Source organism: Onychostoma macrolepis, chromosome 11, assembly GCF_012432095.1.
Source record: "Onychostoma macrolepis isolate SWU-2019 chromosome 11, ASM1243209v1, whole genome shotgun sequence".
Lineage (NCBI taxonomy): Eukaryota > Metazoa > Chordata > Actinopteri > Cypriniformes > Cyprinidae > Onychostoma > Onychostoma macrolepis.
This window is the reverse complement of record NC_081165.1, coordinates 28,109,111-28,135,089: the sequence shown is the minus strand read 5'-3', so window position 1 is coordinate 28,135,089 and position 25,979 is coordinate 28,109,111. Positions and strand designations below refer to the sequence as shown.

The window sequence follows — 25,979 nt, the reverse complement described above, 5'->3', positions numbered from 1 at the left end:
CAGATGCAGCTTCTGTGTTTCCTCTGCATTGCAAAGACGAATTTAGTTGATACTGATTTAATTTGTTTGGTTTATGTCTTATTACTCTAATTCACTGATTAAATGAAAAATTGTGAAGATGAAATGATTGTACACTTGTAGAAAAAATGGGTAAAAATGCCCATTAAAAAGGTAAAAATCAATTTAAATGTATTGGAAAATATTAATTTCTGTCACTGACCATGACACAGAATATGAAGAATATTAAAAACTGCAGTTGTCCACGGTAGTCCTTAAGATATCAGCACAATAACACACTCAGCAAAATATCGTCTAATTATCGTTATCGATAAAATCACAGAAAATATTGAGATGTCGCTTTTTGTCCATATCGCACTCCCCTACAGAGGACGAGTATAATCTGAGCGGTACGGAGGCTGAGCGTGACTCATCATGAAAGCGAATGCGGGAATCATGGGAACTCATCATCAAATAAGCCTCAAACGCGCCTCGCTCCCTGCAATCAAGCTACATAATGTCTGTGTTCACACAGACGCGCGTGAATGATGTTCGGATGATGAAAGTGTGTGTGTTTTACTGACCGCTCCTGTTTGAGAGCATATTCCAGCATCTTTATCCGTCTCACCAGATCCTTCTTCAGGTTCTCCTGGCCTTTCCTCTCGCCCTGCAGGAACGCAATCTGAGCCTGCAATAAAACATACATATTCATTATTTATACAGAGCTAGAAATGCGTCTAGAAAGAATGATTTTCTTTACTTGGCTGGAAAACCGTTAAGAACATTTAAAAAAGAAACTACATTTTGCATGAAGGTTTTCCCGCGAGAGATCATTTCTGACATTATTTTAATTGGCAATTAAGCACATTTTTTTCCGAAATGATAATTACTGTAAGTATAAATCATTGAAGTATGTTGAATCAATTTTAATTCATGCTGATTGAAAAACTATTTAATAAATAAAAATATAATAGACACCCCAAAAACCTTTTTTTCACAATACTGAATTTTTTTCCCCAATTTAAACAGAAAAAATTAAAAATGAGAAAAGAATGAATTTTATTTTCACTGTAAAAAATGATTTCATGCCAATTTAAAAAAAAAGGAAAAATAAAAATATGATAAAAAAAACTGTTTTTCATTAGTGTAAAAGATTTTTATATTAATTAATGCTTATTTAAATAACAGAACAGAAAAAAATGAAAATATAATTAAAAAAAAAACAAAAACACTTAAAAAGATTTCTTACACTGTAAAAATATATTTTTCAAATGAATTCATGACGATTAAAAAAAATGAAAAAAATGAAAAATAAAAATACAAAAGGACATTCCTGTGAAAAATTATTTGACATTATTGTAATTGACAATTAAGCACTTTTTTATTCCAAATGATAATTACTGTATAAGTATAAGTATACATCATTGTAGGAGTTGTGTCAAATTTAATTCACACTGAAATATATATATATATATATATATATATATATAAAATTGAAAAAAATAAAAACAATATGAAAATGGAAAACAGAATTCTTTTCAAATTAAAATATAATCCCCAAAAATTGGAAAAAACAGAATGATTTTCATTACACTGTAAAAACTTATTTTTCTAAATTGTAAATAAAACATTAATGGACTACTTCAATCTTTCTGCTCCAAAATGTCATCTTTAATTCAATGCGTTTCTTTGTGAAATTCTGAAAATTGAGAAAAAAAGTGAGTGTGTAAATACACACATACATACATAGATAGATAGATATAGTTTTCATATCCTCTCTGCAAAGACAGAAATGAGTGCATGCTATGTTCACGTGCGCTTGATTCTCATTTAATGTGAACTTGATTTGCATCTGAACCAAACCAGAATGAAACTCTGAACTGAATCACACCACTAATCACGTCCTGATGAGTTTGACACCATGTGACCACGTCACCCGACACGTTTCCCTGAGTTTTCCTGGAATGTCTGGAATTCGTCTCTAAATGGCATCTTGGGCAATAATAATGCGGGAAGTCAATTAACAAGTCATGACAGAAACACAATCAGATTAACATGAGCGAAGATCAGCACAACACCAGCACGCTGTTGCACACGCTCATGCACCGATCAAAACAACAGGCATACAGAACAAAAGCATACGTCATAATCTAACTGGATGCTTTTATGACGTTTATTTTGTGAACTTGAACACTTTTTTACACATACAGACACACACACACAATCTCACACAAATTCTGCCAGAATGCTGTAATGCGCTGGGAACCAAGGCCAGATCGAAGCGCGGTCGTGTCTTGCATAACACGGATATTTGCACACAGGAATGTTGATGAAGATGTGGAAAACATCCCAGCATTCTCAGCTCACGAATCCAGAGCTCATCCATCTGAACAGAACCGACGAAGTGAGCAGACACTGAGGACAAGCTCACAAACACGCTCAAGAACATTTCAGAGAAAAATAATAGGATTCTGCATCAGGAAACTTTTGTGAAAGATAAATTTGGCCATTATGACTTTTTATGCATTGTGACATTATTGTCATGACATGATCACAGCAAACCTATTAATTACTGTCATGCAAAACAAAAAAATGTAATACAAATTATAAAAATGCAAGTATACAATTTCAATTAGAGTATACGTCATAGTAGTACGTGCTTTATCAAACTGATATAAATTTGACAAAATTTTGTGTCTAGAAAAAATGATTTTGCTCATCGATTCCGATTCTTATTGATTCCCAGTTTTGATTCCAATGTGGTAAAAAAAAGCAGAAAAGTCAAACATTTAGATATCAAACATATTCATTTTGTGTCTCTTTTTGCAAAACATTTAATTGCTGCTGAATACCATGAACAAAAATCTGATTAAGAGCTGTTTGTGTGCAAAATAGAGCTGCACAATTCTGGATAAATTGAGTCTTTTTTTTATTTTATTATTATTTTTTTTTAAATGGAGGTTGTAGTTCTCTTACAATTCTGAAGAAAAAAATATTAGACAACTAAACAAAATTACAAGGAATTTATGAATGGAATGATTCATTACTGGATGCATCAGTGTTTTTGAATGAATCTCTCGAATGAATGATTCAAAGACAATTTCATTTTTAACAGCCCCTTTTCAATACCTAAAAAAAACAAAAAAAAAAACAGATGCGGACACAGGAATTGTGTAAAATTTTACAACAAGTATCTGATTCCTGACCTTAAGTATCCGATACTGGAATTGGAATTGATTTTCGATTCCCAAACCCTAACGATTCGGTATCGGCGCATCCCTAATTATTTTAAGCATGTTTAAATTAGTGCTGTCAAATGATTAATCGCATTCAAAATATATGTATATAAAATATAATGATATAAATATATTAACATGTAAATATTTTCAAAATATATACTGTATGTGTGTGTATTTATATATGCATAATAAATATACACAGTACACATACATATATTATGTAAACAAAAACTTTTATTTTGGATGCGATTAATCGCGATTAATCGTTTGACAGAACTAGTTTAAATCCTGCACGTCTGTTTGTACTACAAACAATGCTAAACTTTCTCAGGTAAGTGTAGAAACATGCTAGCAATAAACTCCACACGACCTCTTGGCTTCTCCAAACAGATCCGATTAAAGCGACACTAAACCGGTTTAAGCTCAGACCCGGTTTAACAGCTCAGACAGAACATCCTCTAACAACAACCAATCAAATTACTGATTCACTATCACTACTTCCTGTCATCTGCACTGATCTCTCACATGAAGAACAGAAGAAACGGAGCCGCATGTGTCTTTCACCGTCAATTCTAATGAGAATTCATCATGAAAGCAGGCTGAACTCAAAGCTCAGTCTACACTCTCTGATCGACGAACTCGTCTCACTTTAATGTGCCTGCCTCGTCCTTACAATCCTTCAGCTATTTCTGTCCTTCCTATTTTATTTTAGTATCAGTCTCTTTTGTTGTTAACAGATTACTTTTGTGTTTCAACCAGTTATATCTATCATTTTTATTTCACTTTTAGTTATTTTAGTACATTGTTAAATCTAAATGAAAATGAGAAATGTTGCCTCGGAAACCATTTGTTTTATTACATTTTGAATTTTATTTCAGTTAACATTTATTTTATTGCAAGTAGCAAATTTTTTATGGTTTTAGTTGGCTAGAAATAATAGAATATAATATAATAATTCTATATATCGCCGCCTTGGAATTATAAGGTTCTATCTGCATTCTGAGCAATTTTGAGATATTGAGCTTCAAAGTTTTTGCATTCCATAGACTTCTGTAGATATAACTATTCTTTTCTTCCTTTTTTGTTTGTTTAGAATATGTGAATAACTCCATTTTGACAAAAAATGTCAAATAGAACCTTATAATACCAAGGCGACGATATATATATTGATTCAAAATTAGTGTTGTCAAAAGACCCGGTACTTCGGTACAAAGTCGGTACTAAAAAAGGGAAAACGTCACGGTACCAGGTTTTTTTAAGTACCGGTGGTACCGAGTACCCGGTCAACCCGGTTCTTGACGCGTGCGGCCCGATGATTTCCGCGATGCAGAAAACGCGGACGGAATCTCGGAATCCAGTTATAAAAACGGAATTTACAGTTTAGCACGGAATGTCACGGAATTTGTCAAAGTTTGGATGAATGAATCAAAATTAGGTCATTGCACTTAAATCAAATCGCGACGTGGACTAGTATCTGTAAATATTAAGCCGCAAAAGTCGATTCAAATATGAATCCCGCATGTTCTGCGAGTCTCTGTGTGAGTGAATGAATGGCAGAGACGCGCGGTTTTTTCTTTTTCTTTTAACTACATACACTGAAGCGCGTGTGACGCTCGCCGTGATTCATCATCTGCCGTCTCAATGAGGACATAAATACATAAACAACATCTACAGAACTGCTCTGAGAGCCGCCTCACGAGCATTTTACCGTTTCATTGAGTAAAACCAGCGTCATATTATATAGCTACACACAGAAATGTAAAGGTATTCACGGCAACCCGTCAAAATAAAAGTTTATCTTAAAGACATTGTGCCAGAAAAAATAAATAAATATATATATATATATATATATATATATATATATATATATATATATATATATAATTTTTTTTTTTTTAAAGAAATCACACAATATTTCTTCCATATTTTAATTTTAATAGTAAATCCCCTTTATTTACCAAAACAATACAATGTGTTTAAATTTAATTAATTAAAAGACAAATTAAATTTGGGTGAAACTTGTTTACTGTTTTTCATACTTTTATTACTTGCGGAAAAACTTGAAACACAATTTAAATAAAGTATAAAGAATGGCATTGATTTTTGTACATTTTTATTTTTGTTTGACTTTATTATTAAAAATAGTGTGTTTTTTTAAAATTAGCATGTGGTACCGAAATTGGTACCGAGAACTGTGGATTTTGACTGGTATCGGTACCGAATACTGAAATTTTGATACCATGACAACACTATTCAAAATATTATAATATATAAATATTATAATACTATTAATGTTGTTAACTAATGAACCTTATTGTAAAGTGTTAATAACTTTGAAGTGAAACCCAGTCACACATTCATTTATGAGATTTCTGCAGGAAACACCAAACCTTCACCTGCTGCAAAACCATGAATATGAAAAAACAAACAAATTGGGCCACAGTGAGTCACACGGGAGCGGGACACGCGTGAGGAATGATGGGACAAATCCTCGTCACACAAGGAGCTAAACATGATCAACTCCTAGAAACGCCGCTGAATTAGTCACCTATTAACGTGTATCTGCATTTCCTTCAAGTGTGTCTAGGACCTCAATAACTCCAGCCTAAACGCCACAAATGAGACTCGAACCCTCAAAACCCTTTCATTTAAACAAACGTCTCCGCCAGCGTCCCAGGGGGTGATTCCAGCGGAGGCGTCCCTTTCCTAAAAAGGCTAGCCTGTATTTTCTCGCCGGAGGAAGAGAGAGAGATTAGAAGCACCAGAGAGCAAGAAAAGCGGCTGAATGCAGAAATAGTACGGTGACGTCGACGCGGCCCACTCGCCTCCCCAGAGGCGTCTCTTGACATGCCTGAAGAGAAACACTGGAGCCCGAGAGAACGGAAGACGCTTCAGCTGCAGCTCATTCATGCGCTAATGAGACGACCGAGAGATCCTCATCATCACCTCTGCTGCTTTCACTGACATCTGATGGCTTCTTCCTTATTTCAATGTATTGAAAAACTAGACTGCTTACACCAAAAGTCATGCAAATTACTGATAAATATTACAAAATGATGCAAAACTATTAAAACCACACTATTAAAATGATTTTACAAACCAAGTATATAGTATTTGCAGATTCTTTGTAATCATTTGTGATACTGAATAGCAATTTCTGAGGGAAAGTTGTTTCAGTGCAGGATTATTATCCTAAGAATACTTAAAAATAAACAAACAAACAATTAAATAAAAGTAAAACCATAAAAGTGTGTAATTATTTGAAATTTAATAAACATTAAACTGAAAAAAATAAAAAAAAGCGCGATTCCTTGATTTCTAAAAAACAAAAAAAACAAAATCATGTGTATATATATATATATATATATGCACACACACAACATGATATATAGTTTTTTATTAATATTTTGAATTTATTTTTCATTTTTACATTTTCTGTTTTTATTTTAAATATTAGTAAAAGTTAGTTTTTTGCCATTAAAAAAAAATGTCTATAGTTTTTACTCATTTTTATTTATTTTTTAGTTATTTTAGTACATCAAGCTAAACTAATCAAAAAGGCCTATCCCTATCCCTATACTAATAATGAACAATCACATTTTAGTAAATACCATCTAAAATTAACAAGTTTAATAAATGCTCTATATATAGCTAATTTTTAGTTCACATTAGCTAATGCATTAAGCAATGTAAACTAATTACACTAATTGCAAGTGTTAGTCTTACTGGTCTTAAAAATATTTTTCATTTTCTTTATGCAAAATATTAAGTGCAACATCAGTGTCCAAATACGTTCATTAGGGCTTCAGTAATCGGAGCATACAACTAGAATGAACGAATCAGACACGCATGTGGTTGCGTGTGGTTGCATGTGGCATGAAAACCTGCAGTGTTTTCATGTAGGTAAGCAGACACACAGCGGCTCAGTGTGTGTTCAGTGTGTGCAAAGCATGACGTAGCCTCTCGTTGAGCAACAGTGTGTGTGTGTGTGTGTTAAACAACGCTTTCATTCTGCTTGAGCAAGCTGTGGTCGTTTTGTGCGGTTAGAAATGACTGAGCGCTCAACTGTTCCCGCGTTTGCAACCAATACAGTCTTACTGTGTTCAAATGCTCTTATCTGCAGTCAGCAGTCGGGCAGATGCGTTCCTAAAACACTCACTCCAAAACGACTCATCAGCATCCAATCTACACCGTACCTCGCCTACACGAGCAAATGTGAGCCGTTCAGAACCGGATTACACTCATTTAAGGAATAAATGTCTTAAACTGGAAATAGAGACGGGTATAAGATGAAACGATGCTGTATTTAATTCGACACAAATGGAAATGCCTACAATCCATAACTGAAAGGTGCTTCATCTAATTTGATCACGGTCTTCTTATTTGGATCTTTTGTAGATTGAAAGCAGATGAGATGATTCATATCAAATGTCTGAAACTTTTTGTAAATTAGTATAAACATTTTATAAAACATTTAAACTAACATCAATACTAGATTCTGATTGGACGAGACAAATTCACAGCTGCTGTAAAATATTTCGCACACACCTGCGACACACTTAATTTCTATTCAATTCAATTCTAAATGACGAGCTGTGCATGAGCCATGAAAACAACTAAACTTCAATTCACCAAACAAACACTTTTCAATAACAACTTCATGTTTTTTAGTGTAACTTATTAAACAGTGTAAAGACAGCCTTGTTGTTTCGGTCAAATTAAACTCTGATGGACACCAATAACTATGCAAATGGCCGAGATATATATATAGAGAGAGAGAGAGAGAGACAAAGTTTGTAAGGTTAGTGAAATTAAATGACTATTAGATATTCAAAGCCTTGTTTAAATGAAATGCATATTTGCTAAAAGCTAACTTTAGATGAGAACATATTATAGCGTTTGCCTTCCTGTTACTAATAATATAATATAATATAAAACGCTATAGGCCTAATGCTTTTTCACATATACCGTTTACTCTGTTTAAGAGTTCTGCATAATAATTTATTAGTCAGAATTGTTAAACAGAGACAATAAAATATATTTTTTTAAAACTGAAAACGGGAGCTTTGTGACCTCAGGTGCTGGCATTCGCAGTGCTTTCAAAAGAAAAGTCAAAATAAAATATCGGCCGACATATCAGCCAAACAGGACAAAATTATTGCATACAAAAAAAGACAAATATCAGCCAATATATCGGTCAAACAGAAAAACGTATTGGCCGATATGATATAGATATATATATATATATATATATAAATAAAAGAAGCCAAATATTGGTCAGCATATCGGCCAAACAAACAAACAAAGATTATTGGCAAATGCTGATAATTCAAAAATGCCAAATATTGGCCGATATATCGGCCAAACAGAAAAATGTATTTTTCAATGCTGATAATAAAAAAAATGCTAAATATTCGCCGGCATATTGGCCGAACAGAAGAAAAAATAATAATAAATTGGTCGATGCCAATAATTAAAGAATTCCAAATACCCGTTGATATATAGGCCAAACATAAATATTTAATCATTGGCCGATGCTGATAATTAAAAAATGCCAAATATCGGCCGATATATCGGTCTTGGAAATATATAATCCGACCAATATTAGGCAGCTTTTGATGATAAATTGATGTCAATGCATTGACCAAACATAATTGAACATAAACCCAAAGTAAAATATAACATTCAAAATATTTCACTATATCCACAAAGTGGCGTTTTAATGGTGAAATAGCTAGTATTCATATTTTCTCTTTCAAAAAGAAAAAAAATTAAGAGATTGACTACATTTGGTCAGAAGAGAGAAAGGTGCTAAATTTGATATCACAATACGAAAACATAAAAACCTTCCAACATTTACAATGTTAATAACTGTGGAAACCATGGGTCCATTGTCAATATAACATACAAAATAGTAAATCACACAGCCGTACGTTTGATTGCAGCTCTTTCTGATAATACTCTACAGCTGCCACAGAAGTGGACACAACAGTAAAAGCACCAAAGCATCCCGTGGGACCCGTCACAATCCGATGAGGACGAGTTCAGATCGGCAGGTAAATGCTTAAAAAACGAAATGGTGTAATCTGCAGCTGAGCACTAGAAAGAAAACCAAGGCATCATTTGGATGATCGGATGAGTTTATTTACTGAGCCTAAAGAACAAAACAGTGAGTCAATCACACAGCAGGCGAGTCCCCGTGAAGCGGCCCACTGTGAGTTATGAATGAATGAGATTGCCCTGATTCTCCTGCTCAGGGTTACCATCATCCGGAGAGAGAGAGAGCACACAAACAGTCGCTCGCCCAAAATAGATGCTCATTTGGATCCCCGTACAGCAAACTACACAGGATATCCTCTAATGGCGTCTGCTGACCAGAACATGCACTACTTAGAGGGTCAGTTAATGGTCTGTGCGGTCTAAATAGTGAGGATGTGGTATGGATTCATGGGCTCCCCGAGGGCAGGTGCTGTGCGTCAGGAAAGTGTGGGAGGATGAGCAGTGTGTCATCTTCCCTTTGAACATGTCGAACAAAAACGCCTCACCAACGCTTAGCAATTTAAATCAACATTTATAGGTTTCAGCGCCGTTTCGTTGAGTCGAGCGCCCACATGCATTCACCCTGCAGCAGAGGAATCAGCTCTGAGAGGTATTCTGGAACCAGATGAATTTTCTAAATATGGACATCAGCGTTGGTTTTCTTAGATAGGCAAAGTCACCTTTTTTATAGAAAACATCATTAGAATTGGTGAAATATTTAAGTTAGCGATTGCTTAAATAAAGTAATAATACATTTACACAGTCATGCTTTCATGCGCTGTTAGACTTTACTGTACATTTAATATAAATTTAATATTTTTTATTTTTAGTAATGCCATTCTGTTGGTTTTATTAGTTTTTTATTTGTTTTTTTAATACACTTTTGCATAATATTCCCTATATAATATAATTGCTATATAAAAATACCATAAAATAATATCGTGCAAGAACCAGCAAAAATACAAAACTTAAATATTGGGTGAAATATAAAATTTTTAATTAGAATTTAATTTGGAAAGATGATAAATATAAGCTTTTTTTTTTTTAAATAACACTACTCATCCTGGTTTTTATTAATATTTTGATTTAGCTTTTGTTTTTTATATTAAATTTTTTGTACTTTGTTAGGCACTTTTATTAGTTTTTTGAACACACTGCTTGGACTATTTTTTTCCTATATTATAAATACCATAAAATAATGCATAAGTATGCAGAGAGACTTCTAGGTAAAATATAGCAAATATGGTAACACTTTACAATAAGGTGTCATTTGTTAACATTAGTTAATGTATTAACTAACATGAACGAACAATGATCAACACATATATTACAGTATTTATTAATATTTGTTAATGTTAGTTAATACAAATACATTGTTCATTGTTAGTTCATGTTAGTTCACAGCACATTAACTAATGTTAACAAGCACAACTTGTGATTTTAATAATGCATTAGTAAATGCTGAAATTAACATTAACTAAGATTAATAAATGCTGTAGAAGCATTGTTCAATCTTAGTTCATGTTATCTAATGTAGTTAACTAATGTTAACTAATTGTCAAGTGTTACCACAAATATTAAAGGCTTTTAAGCAATAAAGTAACAATACAGTCACGCTTTACTTATAATTTAATTTTAGTTTAATTGTTAGTAATTTTGTTATGTGCTTTTGTCATTTTTATTAGTTTTTTTTTTTACTAAAAAACTAATGTTGTTCTGTCCTGTGCATGTGACTGATAAACTCACACATGACCCACTGGCCTCTCTCTGTGTGTTTTTGTGTCATCACAGCTTATACATCAGTGTACATGCAGTAATCAGACTGATGGATCAATCGGACTGAAAGGCCTTCATGTAAACACCTCAATCAATCCAATTACAATTTCGATCGACTGTATTGAAAGGGGATTTCTAGACCTGAAATAATCCGAACAACAGGAAAAAAATGTTGATCTAAAGCTGTAAACTATACAGCAAACTCTGTCAGTACATATAATAATGGTATAATATTAAAGATTAAAATTAAACTTAATTGCTATTTATTTTTTTAGATATAACAATAAACAACAATCAGACATGAGTTGTATACAAATATATAAATCACACATATGGAAGTCTTTATATGAACTTTTTACTGACATATTATGTTTCTATATTCTACAATGCACAACATTTAAACTGTGGCTGTCATAAAAAAATGATTTCAAGACAGATTTATTCAAAAATACAATATAGCACTAAAAAATTGTGTTTTGTTTTTGTGCATGCATCAACTGAGAAATGGCACAGAATAAAAAAAGACCAAAATTTTGTATTTGTTCTGCCCAAATAATTAACACAAAGGGTCAAAAATTAAACTTGGATGAGGGCCAAAATTAAATGCTGCATCTACCTACATTATATTAAAATGTGTGCAATTTTTAAAAAATAATTAAAAATAATTTTTAAATTATTAAATTATTTATTAAATAATTAAAATGTTTAATTATTAAATAATTAAACAAAAATATTCATTTTTTACATTTTTAAACTATTTAAAAAAAATTAACTTCACATTTTTTTTAAATTTTTTACATTTTACAATGCAAAAATAAAACAAATTTTTTTTTGAAAAATTAGAAACGTTTTTGTCTTGTGAAATGGCATTTGGTCTTCTCTGGACTAAAATATCAATTCTTGGGATTTCAGAATCAAAATGAGAATCAATTAAAAAAAAAAAAAAAAAAAAAAAATCAATATTGTCAACCCAGATCTAATATAAATATATCTATAGTCTGATAACGAACAACAATAATCAAAAAAATTACACACACACACACACCGTTCAAATGTGTGAGATCTCTGTGAATATGATCGTACAAGAAACACAGACTGGTTTTGTTTCTCAATCACATTTTCACAGCTCAAAACAGTCCAGTTCTACTCTTGGTCCCAGAATTGGGTTATTTGCCTAATAGCACAAGCCACAAAAGTTCAATGAGTGTCACATGACCCTCACACTGCGACACAGAGGCTGTTTCAAAACACAGGCCTGTCTTAACAGATTCTAAAGCAGCATCACATGCATATTTTTTCATTGCAACAAGCTCAGTAAATACACATACTGATTATAAATATGCTTATATTTTATGCAATACTAAAAAATGCATTAAATTAATTCTAATTAAAATGGTCTATTTTAACCAATATTTAAGTTGTGTGTTTTTGATTCTGATTATTAGGTGCATCCCTATTTGCATACTTGTGCATAATTGCATTGCATTTATAATACAGAATATAAAGTACAGGTAGTGTGTGCATACTAACAGTGTGCAGTGTTGGACACTTCATGCACTCAATGGTTACAGCTTTTTAATGCTAAATTTATTTACTCGAGTACATAGAGCACCCTCGATTCGGTGCACATTTGTTCCGTGATTAATCTCAGTTCTAACAAAGAATATGGATGATCTGTTTTGGCGAAAAACCAAAGCTTCAAATACACATTTGGAATGACAACTTTTGCTAACGCAAAGCACAGGCTTTGGATCTCTACATTAATTTATGATCTGAGATTTGTTCTGTGTCATAAGCCTCATCGCTTTCATTAGAAGCTGTTCCTGCACGTGGACACAGGCGGCCAGTTACAGATACAGGCGGCAAAACCCCAAAACTGCAATACGTACTGAACCGTAAGAAACTTGAAACGTTACACCTCTAGTCTACAGTGCATTATTTGGGACGAGTAAGGATGCTGGGGACGGTAAATTGTGAAATGACCATGACCTTCCTGTCAGTCATGTGACGGTTATGTGAGGTGCGACGCAGGGCGTTCCTCCTTCACCGGTTACCTGACACAACAGGCAGGTGCGCATACCTTACTATACAAGGACAGACTTGCTTTTACGGGCCGTGAGCCATGAACACAAGCACGAAGGGTGGTGTTACTAGAGCATGCTGGGACCTAAAGCTGACACACTGGTTCTTACAGGACACGCTTCTCCAAATGATGGCTTTCAAACAAAAAAACAACAACAACAACAACACAGGGTTTAAAGCACTAAATGCGCTCATGTCCAAGCCAGTGCAATTTTAATATTATTGCTTTATTATTTTATATATCAATCAATATCTTAATTTTTTACAAATATTTTATAACAATACTTTGTAATTTTACTATCATTATATATATTATTTCGGAATTCATTATATTTTAAATTTTAGGTTTAAATGAAAATCATAATTATATATAATTATTTTAATATTATATTATATTTATTATTTATTTTAATACAAAAATACATTATTAATATTTTGATTTAGCTTTTATTTGTATGTTTTCAGTTTTCAATTTAATTCTAGTTTAATTTTAGGTAATTCTGTTATGCACTTTTGTCAGTTTTATTTGTTTTTAGCCTTTTTTAATATTACAATTTAGGTTTAATAATAATTTTTTCAGTTTTAGATTTAGTTCAGTTTTTATTTATTTCCATTTAGTAATTTTAGTGCTTATTTCAGCTGGTTGCCAAGCAAACATATCTAATTTTCTTTTTAGTTTAAATTTGTTTTTATCTAACATGCATATTTTATTTCAGCTTTATTTCAATGAACAAAAATATTTTGAGTAGGTTTAGTGAACTATAACAACTCTGGTCTGAGCTGAGAGTTAATTGGTTATTAGCTGGAAATCAAAGCACATGAAGTAAGAGTTTGTCAGGAGTAAGCAGAGCGAGCAGATTACGGCGAGATTAGTGCACTACTTGAGCCGTTTAGAAGGAAATAAGGCCATGTGTGATTGACTGACTGAGTTCATGAGTCAATGAGCTGGTGTCAAACCCGAGCTGAAGCCGGTGGGAAACTCCTGTCCGCCGCACCCAACACACGGCGGAAACCTGAGAGCGCCGTTCTCACCGTCTCCTCCGCGCAGCAGATCAGATGGCGCACGCAGATGGCCAAGCATTCACACGCTCCAACACGCACACGCAACAAGAGCAGAGGGAAACCCAGGCCTGCATCAATTATTCACCTCTGTGCAACCGTCCTGTCGCTACTGTCCGATGAACAGCGAGAAACAGAGGCGCTGTCGATTATGACAAACAAGGTTTTATGTTCAGAATGCACACTGAAGTAGTATATACTAAACATTGCATACGGTTTAAAAAAAACAATCCAATAGAGTGCATTTTTAGTGGCGTTGGTTCTGGAAGCATCTTAAAGCAATCCAAGTCATGAACCAAAACATCCAGCTACGAGGAGAATCACAACATTACAAACTTTGATTTGAGGTATAAAAGCAAATTAAAAACTGTGTACTTAACGGCTTTAGTGAAGGAAAGGACTACAATCCCATGAAGCACTGCGAATCACATTAATTGCATTCAAAAAAACAAAAAAAACAATGAAGAAATATAAAAATATTAATTTTAAGTAATTTGTTGGATCTACAGTGGCATGCAAAAGTTTGTGAACCCCTTGCAGAGTCTGTGAAAATGCGAGTAATTTTAACAAAATAAGAGAGATCATACAAAATGCATGTTATTTTAGATAACATTTTAAGTTCATTGCAAAATATGCATATATATTTAAATAATTTGAGTACGTAGGAAAACTGACTCGATTACATAATTTGCGGTGTTTCATGGGAGTGGGCGGAGCTTTGCTCACTGCAACTCTCTGATTGGCAGAATTTGTGTAAAGCATTCTGGGTAATGTAGTTTCCCACCACAAATTCTGCTATTAAATATGATTATTTTAAAAATAAGTTGAATCAATGCGAACAGATCGTTCAACAAAAGCATATACAATTGATTAACAACCTCAGAGCTCACAACAGGTCTGTCTTTAAAATTTGATCAGTTATTGTTAAAAATCAACATGGAGAAAATGAATGAAGTTTTTACTTCCAAAACCCGATTTTATGTCATAAATCATTAAAGTATCCTGAGCTTGTGTTAACCACCACAGACCTTATTTCAGGCATTTAAACTAAAAACCCATAAAAAAAAAACAAACAAAAAAAAACAATTGACTTCAGCAAAACGGAACCAAAAGTTTTAAAATGCAACTAATTTCAGAGTTTTGGCCTGCAGCACTCTATAATTCCCTTCCTCACATAAAATACACTACTATGCAATATGCATACTAGTTTATTTCAAAAACATTATTATACTACTCCAAATAAACTCTGTGTCTTTGCCCCTAAAGCAACCCAAAATATCTGCTTTGTGTTTAGTAAAACCATCATGAGCCGCACTTTCGATTTACTGCCGTCATAAAATGTTGAGTTGCATCAAATTTTGCAGCTTTCTCAAAACTGCAATGGATGCCAGAAAATAGGGAAAACATGGTGAAATGTACATGCAAATATGTAGGAAAATGAGTAGTGTGTGTGAGACAGAAAATGGACATTCAGGCGCTCATGTGAACATAAACCTGCCAAACGAACGACCTGTGAGAACATCAGACGCTGTTACTCATGGCTGGACGGACGGAGAGTCACATGCCGGTCTGACATCACTGCCGTTCCCAGTCAAAACACACACACACACACACACACACACACACACACACACTGCAGTCAAAACACAGTTGCTGAAGCTCTGAGATCATTTCCCAGAGACACTTGAATTCAAATGCCGTGGCCTCCATCACTACAAACCAACCAAAACACGTCAACATCATGTAATGAAGCCATGTTTCATGTCAACATCAACCAATTTATTTAGTGTTATTTCTAAGCTATTATAGTTTTTATTAATATTTTGATTTAATTTTTAGTACGTTTGTTATGTGCTTTTTTTTTTTTTGGTTTTATTATTATTCTTTACAATTCATTCTAGTAACCAAGATTAAGATTTCAGGTTTTATTTATTTTTCATTTCAGTCTTAGTCATTGTTTATTTCATGTCTACATTATTGAGTGCAATGCAGTGTTATTTTAGCATAATTTATATATTATTGCTGTCAAACGATAATTTGCAATTAAATCGCATCCAAAATAAAAGTTTTTATTTACATAATATACGTGTGTGTACTGTGTATATTTATTATTTATAATTACGCACATGTATATATTTAAGAAAAATGTTATGTTTATACATTTTAAAATATTTATATATAATATCAATATGAATATAAATATATACATGGAAATATTTTCAAAATATATACTGTATGTGTGTGTATTTATATATACATAATAAATATACACAGTATGCACACATATATTATGTAAACAAAAACTTTTATTTTGGATGTAATTAATCGCGATGAATCATTTGCTACATACATATCTGATTAATCTAATATAGGATGCATTGGGATATTAACATGCTAAATGCGCTGCATATTACCAGTGTTTTGTGCTCAAATGCAATGCCCGATATTGACTGAGTTATTTGAGACGTTCATATTGCTTTTAGATGTTTCTTTTTAAAAAATACTGATATAATAATGCAGCACTGCATCCTTCTGTGCAGATACAAGTTGTTATATTACGTCTATGTTATGCATGTAAGTTATCTGATTAATATCATAGGATGGGTTATAGAACGGGTTTCAGTTTATTGGCATAAAGTCACTCTTAAGCTTCACCTCAGGCAGCTATTCCTTTTTAGATGCTTCTTTTTTAATAACATTGATGCATCATAATCTAACAGTGTTTTCATGTCATATTTTTATTTTTAACATTTATTAGTCTTCAGATATTTTCATTATCTCCATTACATCCATGTCCCTCCATTCATTGCCATTGCCCCATGCCATTCATTTTAATTTTTTTTTTTTTTTGTGCAATTTTGTGTTTTTGTCATTTTTATTATTAAAATTATTCTAACTATTTTGCAGGGCAATATTTCCAATGTTCTTTTAGTTTAAGTTGTTCTAATAATTAATTTTATTTTATTTTATTTCAGCTTTATTTCAAATGTTTTAGCTTTAGTTAAAATAGCTTGAGTTAACAATAACAATCCTGATGCAATGAAGCAAAGCATCCAACAAACATAAAATGTGTTATGCATAAATCAGCTGCTGTAATGTGATGCACAAAGTTCAAGCAAACTTAACTTGGACTGTCCACTACTCAATCTGTTCAATTTGGACGCTGTGCTAAAAAAACTGGACAGACCGCAACAAAACAGAATTGAATGGAAACCAGCATGATTCACAGCCAGATGCATGCATACACTGACTAACTAGGAGAAAATTTATACTGAATAATACTTGAAATTCAACAGTATTTGTGTCAACATTTACTGCTAAAGGCAAATTCGTTCCAAAAGCGCTGTAGCGCAGGGGACAAATTAAGAGATGCATCGTCTCAGAGAGGATTTTAGCACGGCCCAACAGTCACTGAACAGCATGTTAAAAACCCTGCCAACAATTAATAGCCTGTAAAGCACCATCACTAAAAATATTAAAGCTCAGGCTACTTGACCATCCTGACCCGTCCCTAGTCGAGCGGAGCGCTGAATTGCTGATGTGAGTCATGTGAAAGGACCTGAAGGGCTAGTCAAAATCCAGCTTATACCACAAACACCCCTCTCTGGTCAAGCCTGGCATTCCCGTTTCACAGCCGAGGGCACGACGCAAGCAGAGAGCATCAGCAGTATGAGTCACCAACATCAGCTCATAAAACTCAACAGCTTCTGTTCTGTCCTGCTTCCCAGCGTCACACGAACACACTGCCTACACACTTGGCCTGTTGCACACTTGTTTGTGATGCTAATGGCCTTTAATTTCACGCCACTGCGTCTTGTACTTCAGGTAGCAGGAGCCGATGTGCAAACGGAGTGAATTATATTTCTTTCAATTGATTGTCAAGGTGCCCGAGGTTGATTTCGACATATGACGGCCTCTCCTACACGGCGTCGCCCACGCAGAGCTATGAAAGGCACGCCGGTTACGAAAGGAACAAAACATCAGTCAGGATCTCCTCAGCTAGACGCTGCCTTCTAGGGACGCCAGATGCATCAGTACCGAGCGCATACGAACATGCAAATGTAAAAATGTTGTGAAATCAGTCCAGTCCTTCCACAATAGACTGATAAACGCTCACATGCAAATTTGCATGTAAATTAGTGTGCACTTCTTGGTCAAAGAAGTGCACAGCTGAGTTAAGGCCTGTGCCTGCTCATAATTCAGTGTGAAGATGCAATGCTGCATAAAAGCCAGACTAAATTAAGCCTGCTCTGGCCTAGCTTAGTTCCTAGTATCACAGTATACGTCAGTGTAATTGTTGTGCAAATGCATTCATAAAGTACCACCTCTTAGCAGCATTAAACAGAAGACACTATAATGCCACTTCAGAGGCCATTTTATGCCACCTTTGCAGTGTTAACTTGGTACGGTATTAATTGCTAGTTAAGTGTCTTGATTGAGTTAAGGCAGCTCTGTGCCTGCTCAACATATTGTGTAAAGACATAACGCAGCATAAAAGTCAAATAAATTAAGCCTGCTCTAATCCACCTCAGTCCCTCGCAGCAAACAGTCGGCCTAAAGACGCCTAAATGCCACTACAGAGGTGCATCTGTGCCACTTGTGCAAAGCCACTCTGTGCCTGCTCAAGATTGTGTAAAATGCAATTCTGCATAAAAGCCAGACTAACTTGTTATGCACGCTCTGATCCACCTCAGCATTAAATGGATACCTAAATGCCGCTTCAGAGGCACTTCTAAACCACCTTTGCATTGTAAACGTGGCATTGGTGAGGTATTAACAGCTAGTTATGTCTTAACTGAGTTAAGGCTGCTCTACGCTTGTTAAAACTTCAGTATAAAAACGTAATGCAGCATAAAAGCCAGAGTAAACTAAGCCTGCTCTGATCCACCTCAGCCCCTCGTATAAAAGCACACCGTTGTATTTGCAGTGTAAATGCATTCATACCACCTCTGAGCAGCATTAAAAAACACCTACAGTAAATGCCACTTCAGAGGTGGCTCTGTGCCACCTTTGCAGTGTAAACTTGACAGTTTTGAGGTATTAACAGCTAGTTATGTCTTAACTGAGTTAAGGCTGCTCTACGCTTGTTAAAACTTCAGTATAAAAACGTAATGCAGCATAAAAGCCAGAGTAAATTAAGCCTGCTCTGATCCACCTCAGCCCCTCGTATCAAAGCATAGTTATACTTGCTGTGTAAATGCAATCGTACCACCTCTGAGCAGCATTAAACAGTCACCTAAATTTATTTAAGTAATCACAGCCTTTGCAATTTAACAAACACTAGGCCACATCAGACTCTGACTGTAAATCACAATGCTCTTCATGCTGTATTCTTTTACAGTATCAAAATTAATCATTTTTTTAGTTTTCCCAGTCCTGATCTGACTACTGAAATCCAGTCTGGTCAAGCGGGTTCATCTGTCACATGGCCAGCACAGTTTCCGCTCACACTTTCTGTTTGTCCTTCATTCAACATGCATAATAAAACACACAGGCCGCATGGAGCGACTGTACGGACGTCCGGGTAAACGACCCATAAATGCCAAAGATATTCCCACAGCATTCATTAATCAATCGCTGCCCTTTAGGACTAAATATCTCATCTCAATCACACAGAAGCGCGCGTCAAGGACTTACAAGTAGTAAAGCATGACATTGCACAAGGGTACGCAGAGGTTTGGCCTCTACAAGAATGCAAAATAAATTTAGAATGCAAATATACAAGTGTAAGCGATTCATCAGAGCAGGATTATTATAGTAAACTAAAACTAATACCATACAAAAAAAGAAACATTTTCATTACTTGAAATAAAATACTTTAAATTAAATAATATATTAACGAAACCTTTATTTTATTTTAGCTAGTTGCCAACATTTCTTGTTTTCATTTAAAATAAATAAAAACTATATAACCCATTTTAAAAAATGAAAATAAAATTTACAAAAATATAAAAAGAAATCTAAGAAAAATCTAAGAACATAAAAAAAACTAATTCAAAATATTAATTAAAAACTGTAACTAAAATAACACCACTGCAAAGAGACAGCAATACTAGCAGTGCTACCATCGTCAGTTTACCAGACAGTCTACACTTGATAGTCACTAACTTAGTAGCCTCACAGAGGAGTGTCCAGCGTTTAAGGACTTCCTCATAGTTGTGCCAATCGAGTGTCTGGAGGCAGATAATGCAGACAGACACTGACGGACCGCTTCACTCAGAGCTGCTGATGTCACTGCAGCCTTTGACTCCTATTGTGACGTCATCGTGAGGAATCAGACACAGACGAGAACCTCACAGAAACACGACACAGTACCAAACCCACGTCTGTGTCACCTTTTTCCCCCCCATTTCAAAATATGCTAGGATTTACTTTAGGCCTATTAAGTTTTCTTATGCATTATTACATTATTCTCATGACAATTAATGTCTGGACGCTTTCATTTTGAGTTTGCAATTCTCTGCTATGATTATTATTAGTCATTACTGTGCTAAATCATGACAATGACTCAGGCCAGACATCATATTTAAAAAAAATTATTAAATATATAAAATATTATATTTAAGATATTATAATATATAAAAATATATATTTACGATTTTTAATATTCTGTTAAATTACTCTGGACAGTCATATTTTTAAAGCAAAATTAAACAGCAAATTTGCAATATATAAAATAAATATATATTTTAATTTGTAGATATATTGTGTAATATATACACAAACATATGTCATAATAAAATATTAATGGTGTTTTATGTAAAATGTAAGTAATTTTAATATATATATATATATATATATATATATATATATATATATATATATATATATATATATATATACTGTGTGTATGTGTGTGTGCCAGTTTAAAATACTAACATGATATATTCAAATTTACATCATAGTAATGAGAATTACTCACACACACCCATCTATGTGTGTGAGTGTGTAAATGTATATATGCATCTAAATGTCTGTGTGTGTAATACACGCATACACACACACACACACACACACACACACTAATGGTGTTCCAAACAGACTTGATTTTCTTTATGCAACATACATTTATAATTTTTTTTTATTATTTGCATACAGGACAACACAAACGTAAATTTAGATTTCCACACACATATTTTTAGAATTTAAGGAATGTAAAGAATGTGCAAGCAGAACTCTGAATTCTGTTCTCACACCTTCATGTCATGAACACGGCCTGCTCATATTACAAACCAAAAATACGAGATATTATTTTGCCCAGTCGGGCACGCAGATGTCTCGCGGTGACGGTGTTTGTGATGGACTGGATAGAGTTACAGTACGGAGGAGAGAAACTCAAGTTTTTGTGCCGCTGCGGTGAATACAGGGTCGCGTGTGACGTCAGCGCGCGAGAGAAAAACAAGCCCAGAAATGTCTGATTCTGAGTTTTGGCGGACAGCGTTCAAAACACCTCAGAAAATAACGGTCGGAAAAGGCGCGTTACCTGCAGTTCGGCCCGTTCCATCTCCCATTGCGTCCGTTCCACCTCGAACCGGGCCCACTCGTGCTGCAGAAAGTGTAAAATCCCCGGAATACTATACTGAGCGCGGGCCGTTTCTCCGCCGCCGCCGCCGTCGTCGCCCGGTTGAGGCGCTTTCGCTCCGCCGGGAAGAACCGAGTTGTTGTTGTTGTTGAAGAACACACCGGGGCCCGCCTGCTCGTCCATGGCTAGGCCGGGAATCGGAGGTCTGATCGACCAAACGGACGCTAGATTTCGTCCGAGAACGGGAAACGGGGCGAGCGCTCGACTCACCGCGCGCTGCTGCTGCTGCTGCTGTCACTTCATGACGTTTCCGCTAGCGCTAGTCGAGTCGCGAATGAATCGTTCGTGTGAGCCGATTCACTGAACTGAACCGATCAGCGGAGTGGAATGAAATAAACAGCCGACAAATAGCCTAACATGGATTCGGACTATGGAGGGCCAAATTACTGAAAATTAAATCATTAAATAAATGTTGAAATATATAAATAAATCGTTAAATAGCTTACATAATTATATACACAAATAAATGCATAAATAAATAAATATTTCCATCTTTATTTGACCCTCTAAATCTAGCACTCTCTATTCTAATTCTATTTTATCTATTTGTTTTCTTTTTTTATTTAAAAAACATGACCCTTTAAGACTTGTACTCTGTTTGTTTTCTAACTGCTTGTTTTCTATCATTTTTTTTATATATCTATATATAAATGAATGAATGGATGAATAAACAAGTATGCATTTATTTATATATTTAATTATATATTTAACGATTTATTTATATATTTCAATATTTATTTAATAATTTAATTTTGAGTAATTTGACCCTCCATATCAGACATTTAATTTTTTTAGCTCGAATTCTAATAGATGTATAAGATGTAAAAGCGTATATTTTAGTCATACATCACTAAAATGTTATTTTAAATAATATATTTCACTTTTGCATTTATATCACAATTTATTTTAATTGTATTGAAAATGATTTATTTGCATGTTAGCATATTCTGAGACGTTTTTCACCATTTTGAATCACTTTGTAGCAGTGTTAATTTCGGTATTATTGAGAAACTATTATTTTTTATACTTATATTTATATATTATTACTTATATTTCATTTTATTTTGATATATTTATTCATTTTTATTAATATTTTGAATTGGTTTTTATTTTTATTTTTTCCTTTTCATTTTAATTTTAGTTAAAGTTTTAATAATTTAGTTGTTTGTGTAGTTTTTAAAAAATGTCTTTAATAGTTTTTATATATTTTATTTAAATGTTGTTATTTTAGTACATCAAGTTAAACTAAATGAAAATGAAAAATGTTGCTAACTGAATTAAAATAAGTATAGGCCTATGTTTATATATATATATATATATTTTTTTCAGTTAACGTTAATTTAATTTGAAGTAACAAAAATATATTTTAATGATTTTAGATTGTAATGGTTTATTTTGTAATGATTGCAGTATTCTTTGTAGTCTCTCATAAAAACTGTCTATAACCACACACACACACACACACACACACACACACACACACACACATATATATATATATATATAAAATAGGAAATATATATAGTAAGTCGAAAAAAATATAAATTAAACTTAAAATATTAAAATATTTATCAAACAACAAAAAGTGCATGTATGTCTCAATGAAGCCTTTAAAGAACCGACTTGTTCAAACGAACCGATTCTGTCAAATGAATCGCGCTTCTCAAGGCTGGTTTCCGCTCATTTCACGCCCACAAGCAGGTCAACAGATCGCTGCCAGCACGAAACGCTCTGATTGGACAGAACGAACAACTCGTAATGGAAGCAGCCAATCAGAGGCGAGTGCGCTGAGCATCCTGGGACTTGTAGTTCGGATGCGTTTCATCCTTTTTTTCTTCCGAACGTTCTCATTTCAAGTAATTGTTTATTGTTTGACTAGCTGTTAGCAATCTTGCGAAAACACCACATCAGCTGTCTAAATAAAAACACAACTTGAAGACTAAGAAATTAACGATTTTGATAAATGTAGCCTAAATAAAAAAAAATAAATACATTAAATAAAGACAATTTTAAAGACAATAACCATATTTATTACCACTAAAATAAGTATGTAAACGGATAACAGTACAGTAATTAATGAAAGAATGCAGGTTATACACGGATTAACATAATCATGCAAATGCTTGTGTCATAATTTCACAATGGATTCATTTGTTTAAGTGGTCATGTCATGTCATGCACGAACTGTTATACAACACAACAATACAAACCTCTGTTTTACACACCCATGTGTCTATTTCTAAGAAGGTGAAACCCGTGAACAACACAAAGATCCATTCAGAGCCTCATTTACCTGCGACATTGTAGGAATGTGTGTCTTCATACTTATTGTAGGCTACATAGCAGTTAGTATGCATAGACAAAAAACACATTAAATATTAAAATAATAAAAAAAAAAACCGTTACACATGCAAACATCAACACTTTGCATTATTGTTTATTTGAAACTGTTGATTTAATTATTATTAAATCGTGACGTGGGTAGCGTAAGCCGCGTGACGTCACGGCCGGCGCAGTATTTAATTAGTGTGCTAGTGCGCTTCACGAGTAATTAGTGCGCGCGCAGGTCAGATTGGAAACGCAACATGCCTCCGCTGGAGAACACGCAACTTCCCAAACCTTTCAAACAGAGGAAGAGTTTAGGTAAGTGTCTTTATATCACACACTCGACTCTCTGATGACATGCTGTAAAACTTGCCTTTTGCTTTTTTTTTTGTGTGTGATATTGATTACCGATCAGCTACGAGGAAACAAGAGGTGTCGGGAATCCGAACTAAGTTTCCGACTAAAATCCCGGTAAGGAACGCCCGGTTCTGAGTTTGTTTCACCTCTTACCGGCTGTTTGCGTTAATTAGTGTGTGTTTTAGGTGATTATCGAGCGATATCAGAGAGAGAAGTACTTGCCGCCTCTGGATAAGACCAAGTTCCTCGTGCCTCAGGAGCTCACTATGACCCAGTTCGTGACCATCATCAGGTCTGTCATCAAATGTGTGAATGTCTTGAAATAAACTGTCATGTGACTGTCAGAAGTAACTTTTATTTTTCTCCAAACAAGCTTTTATTTTCTTTAAAGGGTGTAAAAAGTGTTAAACTGTAAGCAAATGTGCAGTTTTTTTTTAATGCATCAAAGCTATTATTTGTTAAACATTAATGCAAATAAGAATTTAAACCAATTTACTTTTTTTACATTTTTTTTATTTTTTTAAATTGTATTTATGAAGTTTGAGTAGTGTTTATATACGTTTAATTTATAAAATTAAATGCAAGTGATATTGCTTTTATGGATGTGAAAACTTAAAATAAAATTTGTAGGTTTCTATAGTTTTTACACCCATATTTAGACATTATAAACCTCTTTAATTGTATTAAGGTTCCATGAATGTGACCCTTAATATGAAGAAATCTCTAGCCTATTGTAGCTTTTCACATCCATAAAAATGCATGAATATGAATGGTTAAAATGATAACAAATTTTATTGTATTAAAATTCTATGAATGTTAAAATTAATATAAAAATCATGTGCAGATTTTAGTATAATTTCTCATTCATAGAATGTCACAAATTATCAGTGCATACAATTTATTAATGTGGAACTTCATCAAAAAATAAATGGAATTAAATTATAGCAAATAAAATATAACTATTGTATTAATATTCTATGAATGTGAGTTAAAAAAATTATTTATATAATAAAAAAAAAAATTCACATCATATTAGTGCATATTTATGGATACGAGACTCTTTATAGATCTGTGCTGTATATGCATGTAGAATTAGTAGATAATGGAGCATATAGTACTGGTTATGTGTACTTCATGCATTTCTCATACTGCACTAGTATTGGTAGTAAGACCCAGTGAACAGCACTGAGAATCCGCGAGGTGCTCGAGGCATCAGCTGATCGTCACCTGGCTGGATTTAAGCGCTTTCTCACGCTGTGGCTTTTCCTTGTGTCTGATCTCATTTCTCAGGAATCGAATGACCCTGATGCCCAATCAAGCTTTCTACCTGCTGATCAATAACTCGGGCATCGCCAGCATGTCTCTGACCATGGCTCAGCTCTATAAGGACCATAAAGATGAAGACGGCTTCCTCTACATGACGTACGCTTCACAGGAGATGTTTGGACACTGTGATAATAACAGGTGACGTGTGTCCAGACGACGTCGGGGGGGGGGGTTTGGCGTGTCCAAGAGGTCTCATT

At 34.0% G+C, this 25,979-nt stretch overlaps 2 protein-coding genes across 3 annotated transcripts in view; one reads left to right on the top strand and one right to left on the bottom strand.

Annotated features, from left to right (window-relative positions):
* The window catches only part of strn (striatin, calmodulin binding protein), a 53,331-nt gene extending 31,291 nt beyond the window's left edge, over nt 1-22,040 (bottom strand). Inside the window, exons 1-2 of one of the 2 annotated variants that reach the window (XM_058791439.1) lie at nt 21,676-22,040; nt 582-685 (exon numbers count right to left, since the gene is read on the bottom strand). In XM_058791439.1, the coding sequence (XP_058647422.1) occupies nt 582-685; nt 21,676-21,897 (326 nt within the window). In that variant the 5' untranslated portion in view covers nt 21,898-22,040. The remainder of the gene's footprint in view (nt 1-581; nt 686-21,675) is intronic. The other variant, XM_058791438.1, reaches the window with a different exon arrangement.
* A 2,265-nt stretch (nt 22,041-24,305) lies between these two features.
* Nucleotides 24,306-25,979, top strand: part of map1lc3c (microtubule-associated protein 1 light chain 3 gamma) — a 1,966-nt gene continuing 292 nt past the window's right edge. The window contains exons 1-4 of the mRNA XM_058791656.1: nt 24,306-24,417; nt 24,515-24,570; nt 24,642-24,748; nt 25,747-25,979. The exon at nt 25,747-25,979 is cut by the window's right edge and continues 292 nt beyond it. Coding sequence (XP_058647639.1) covers nt 24,360-24,417; nt 24,515-24,570; nt 24,642-24,748; nt 25,747-25,924 — 399 coding nt within the window. The 5' untranslated portion in view covers nt 24,306-24,359 and the 3' untranslated portion in view covers nt 25,925-25,979. The remainder of the gene's footprint in view (nt 24,418-24,514; nt 24,571-24,641; nt 24,749-25,746) is intronic.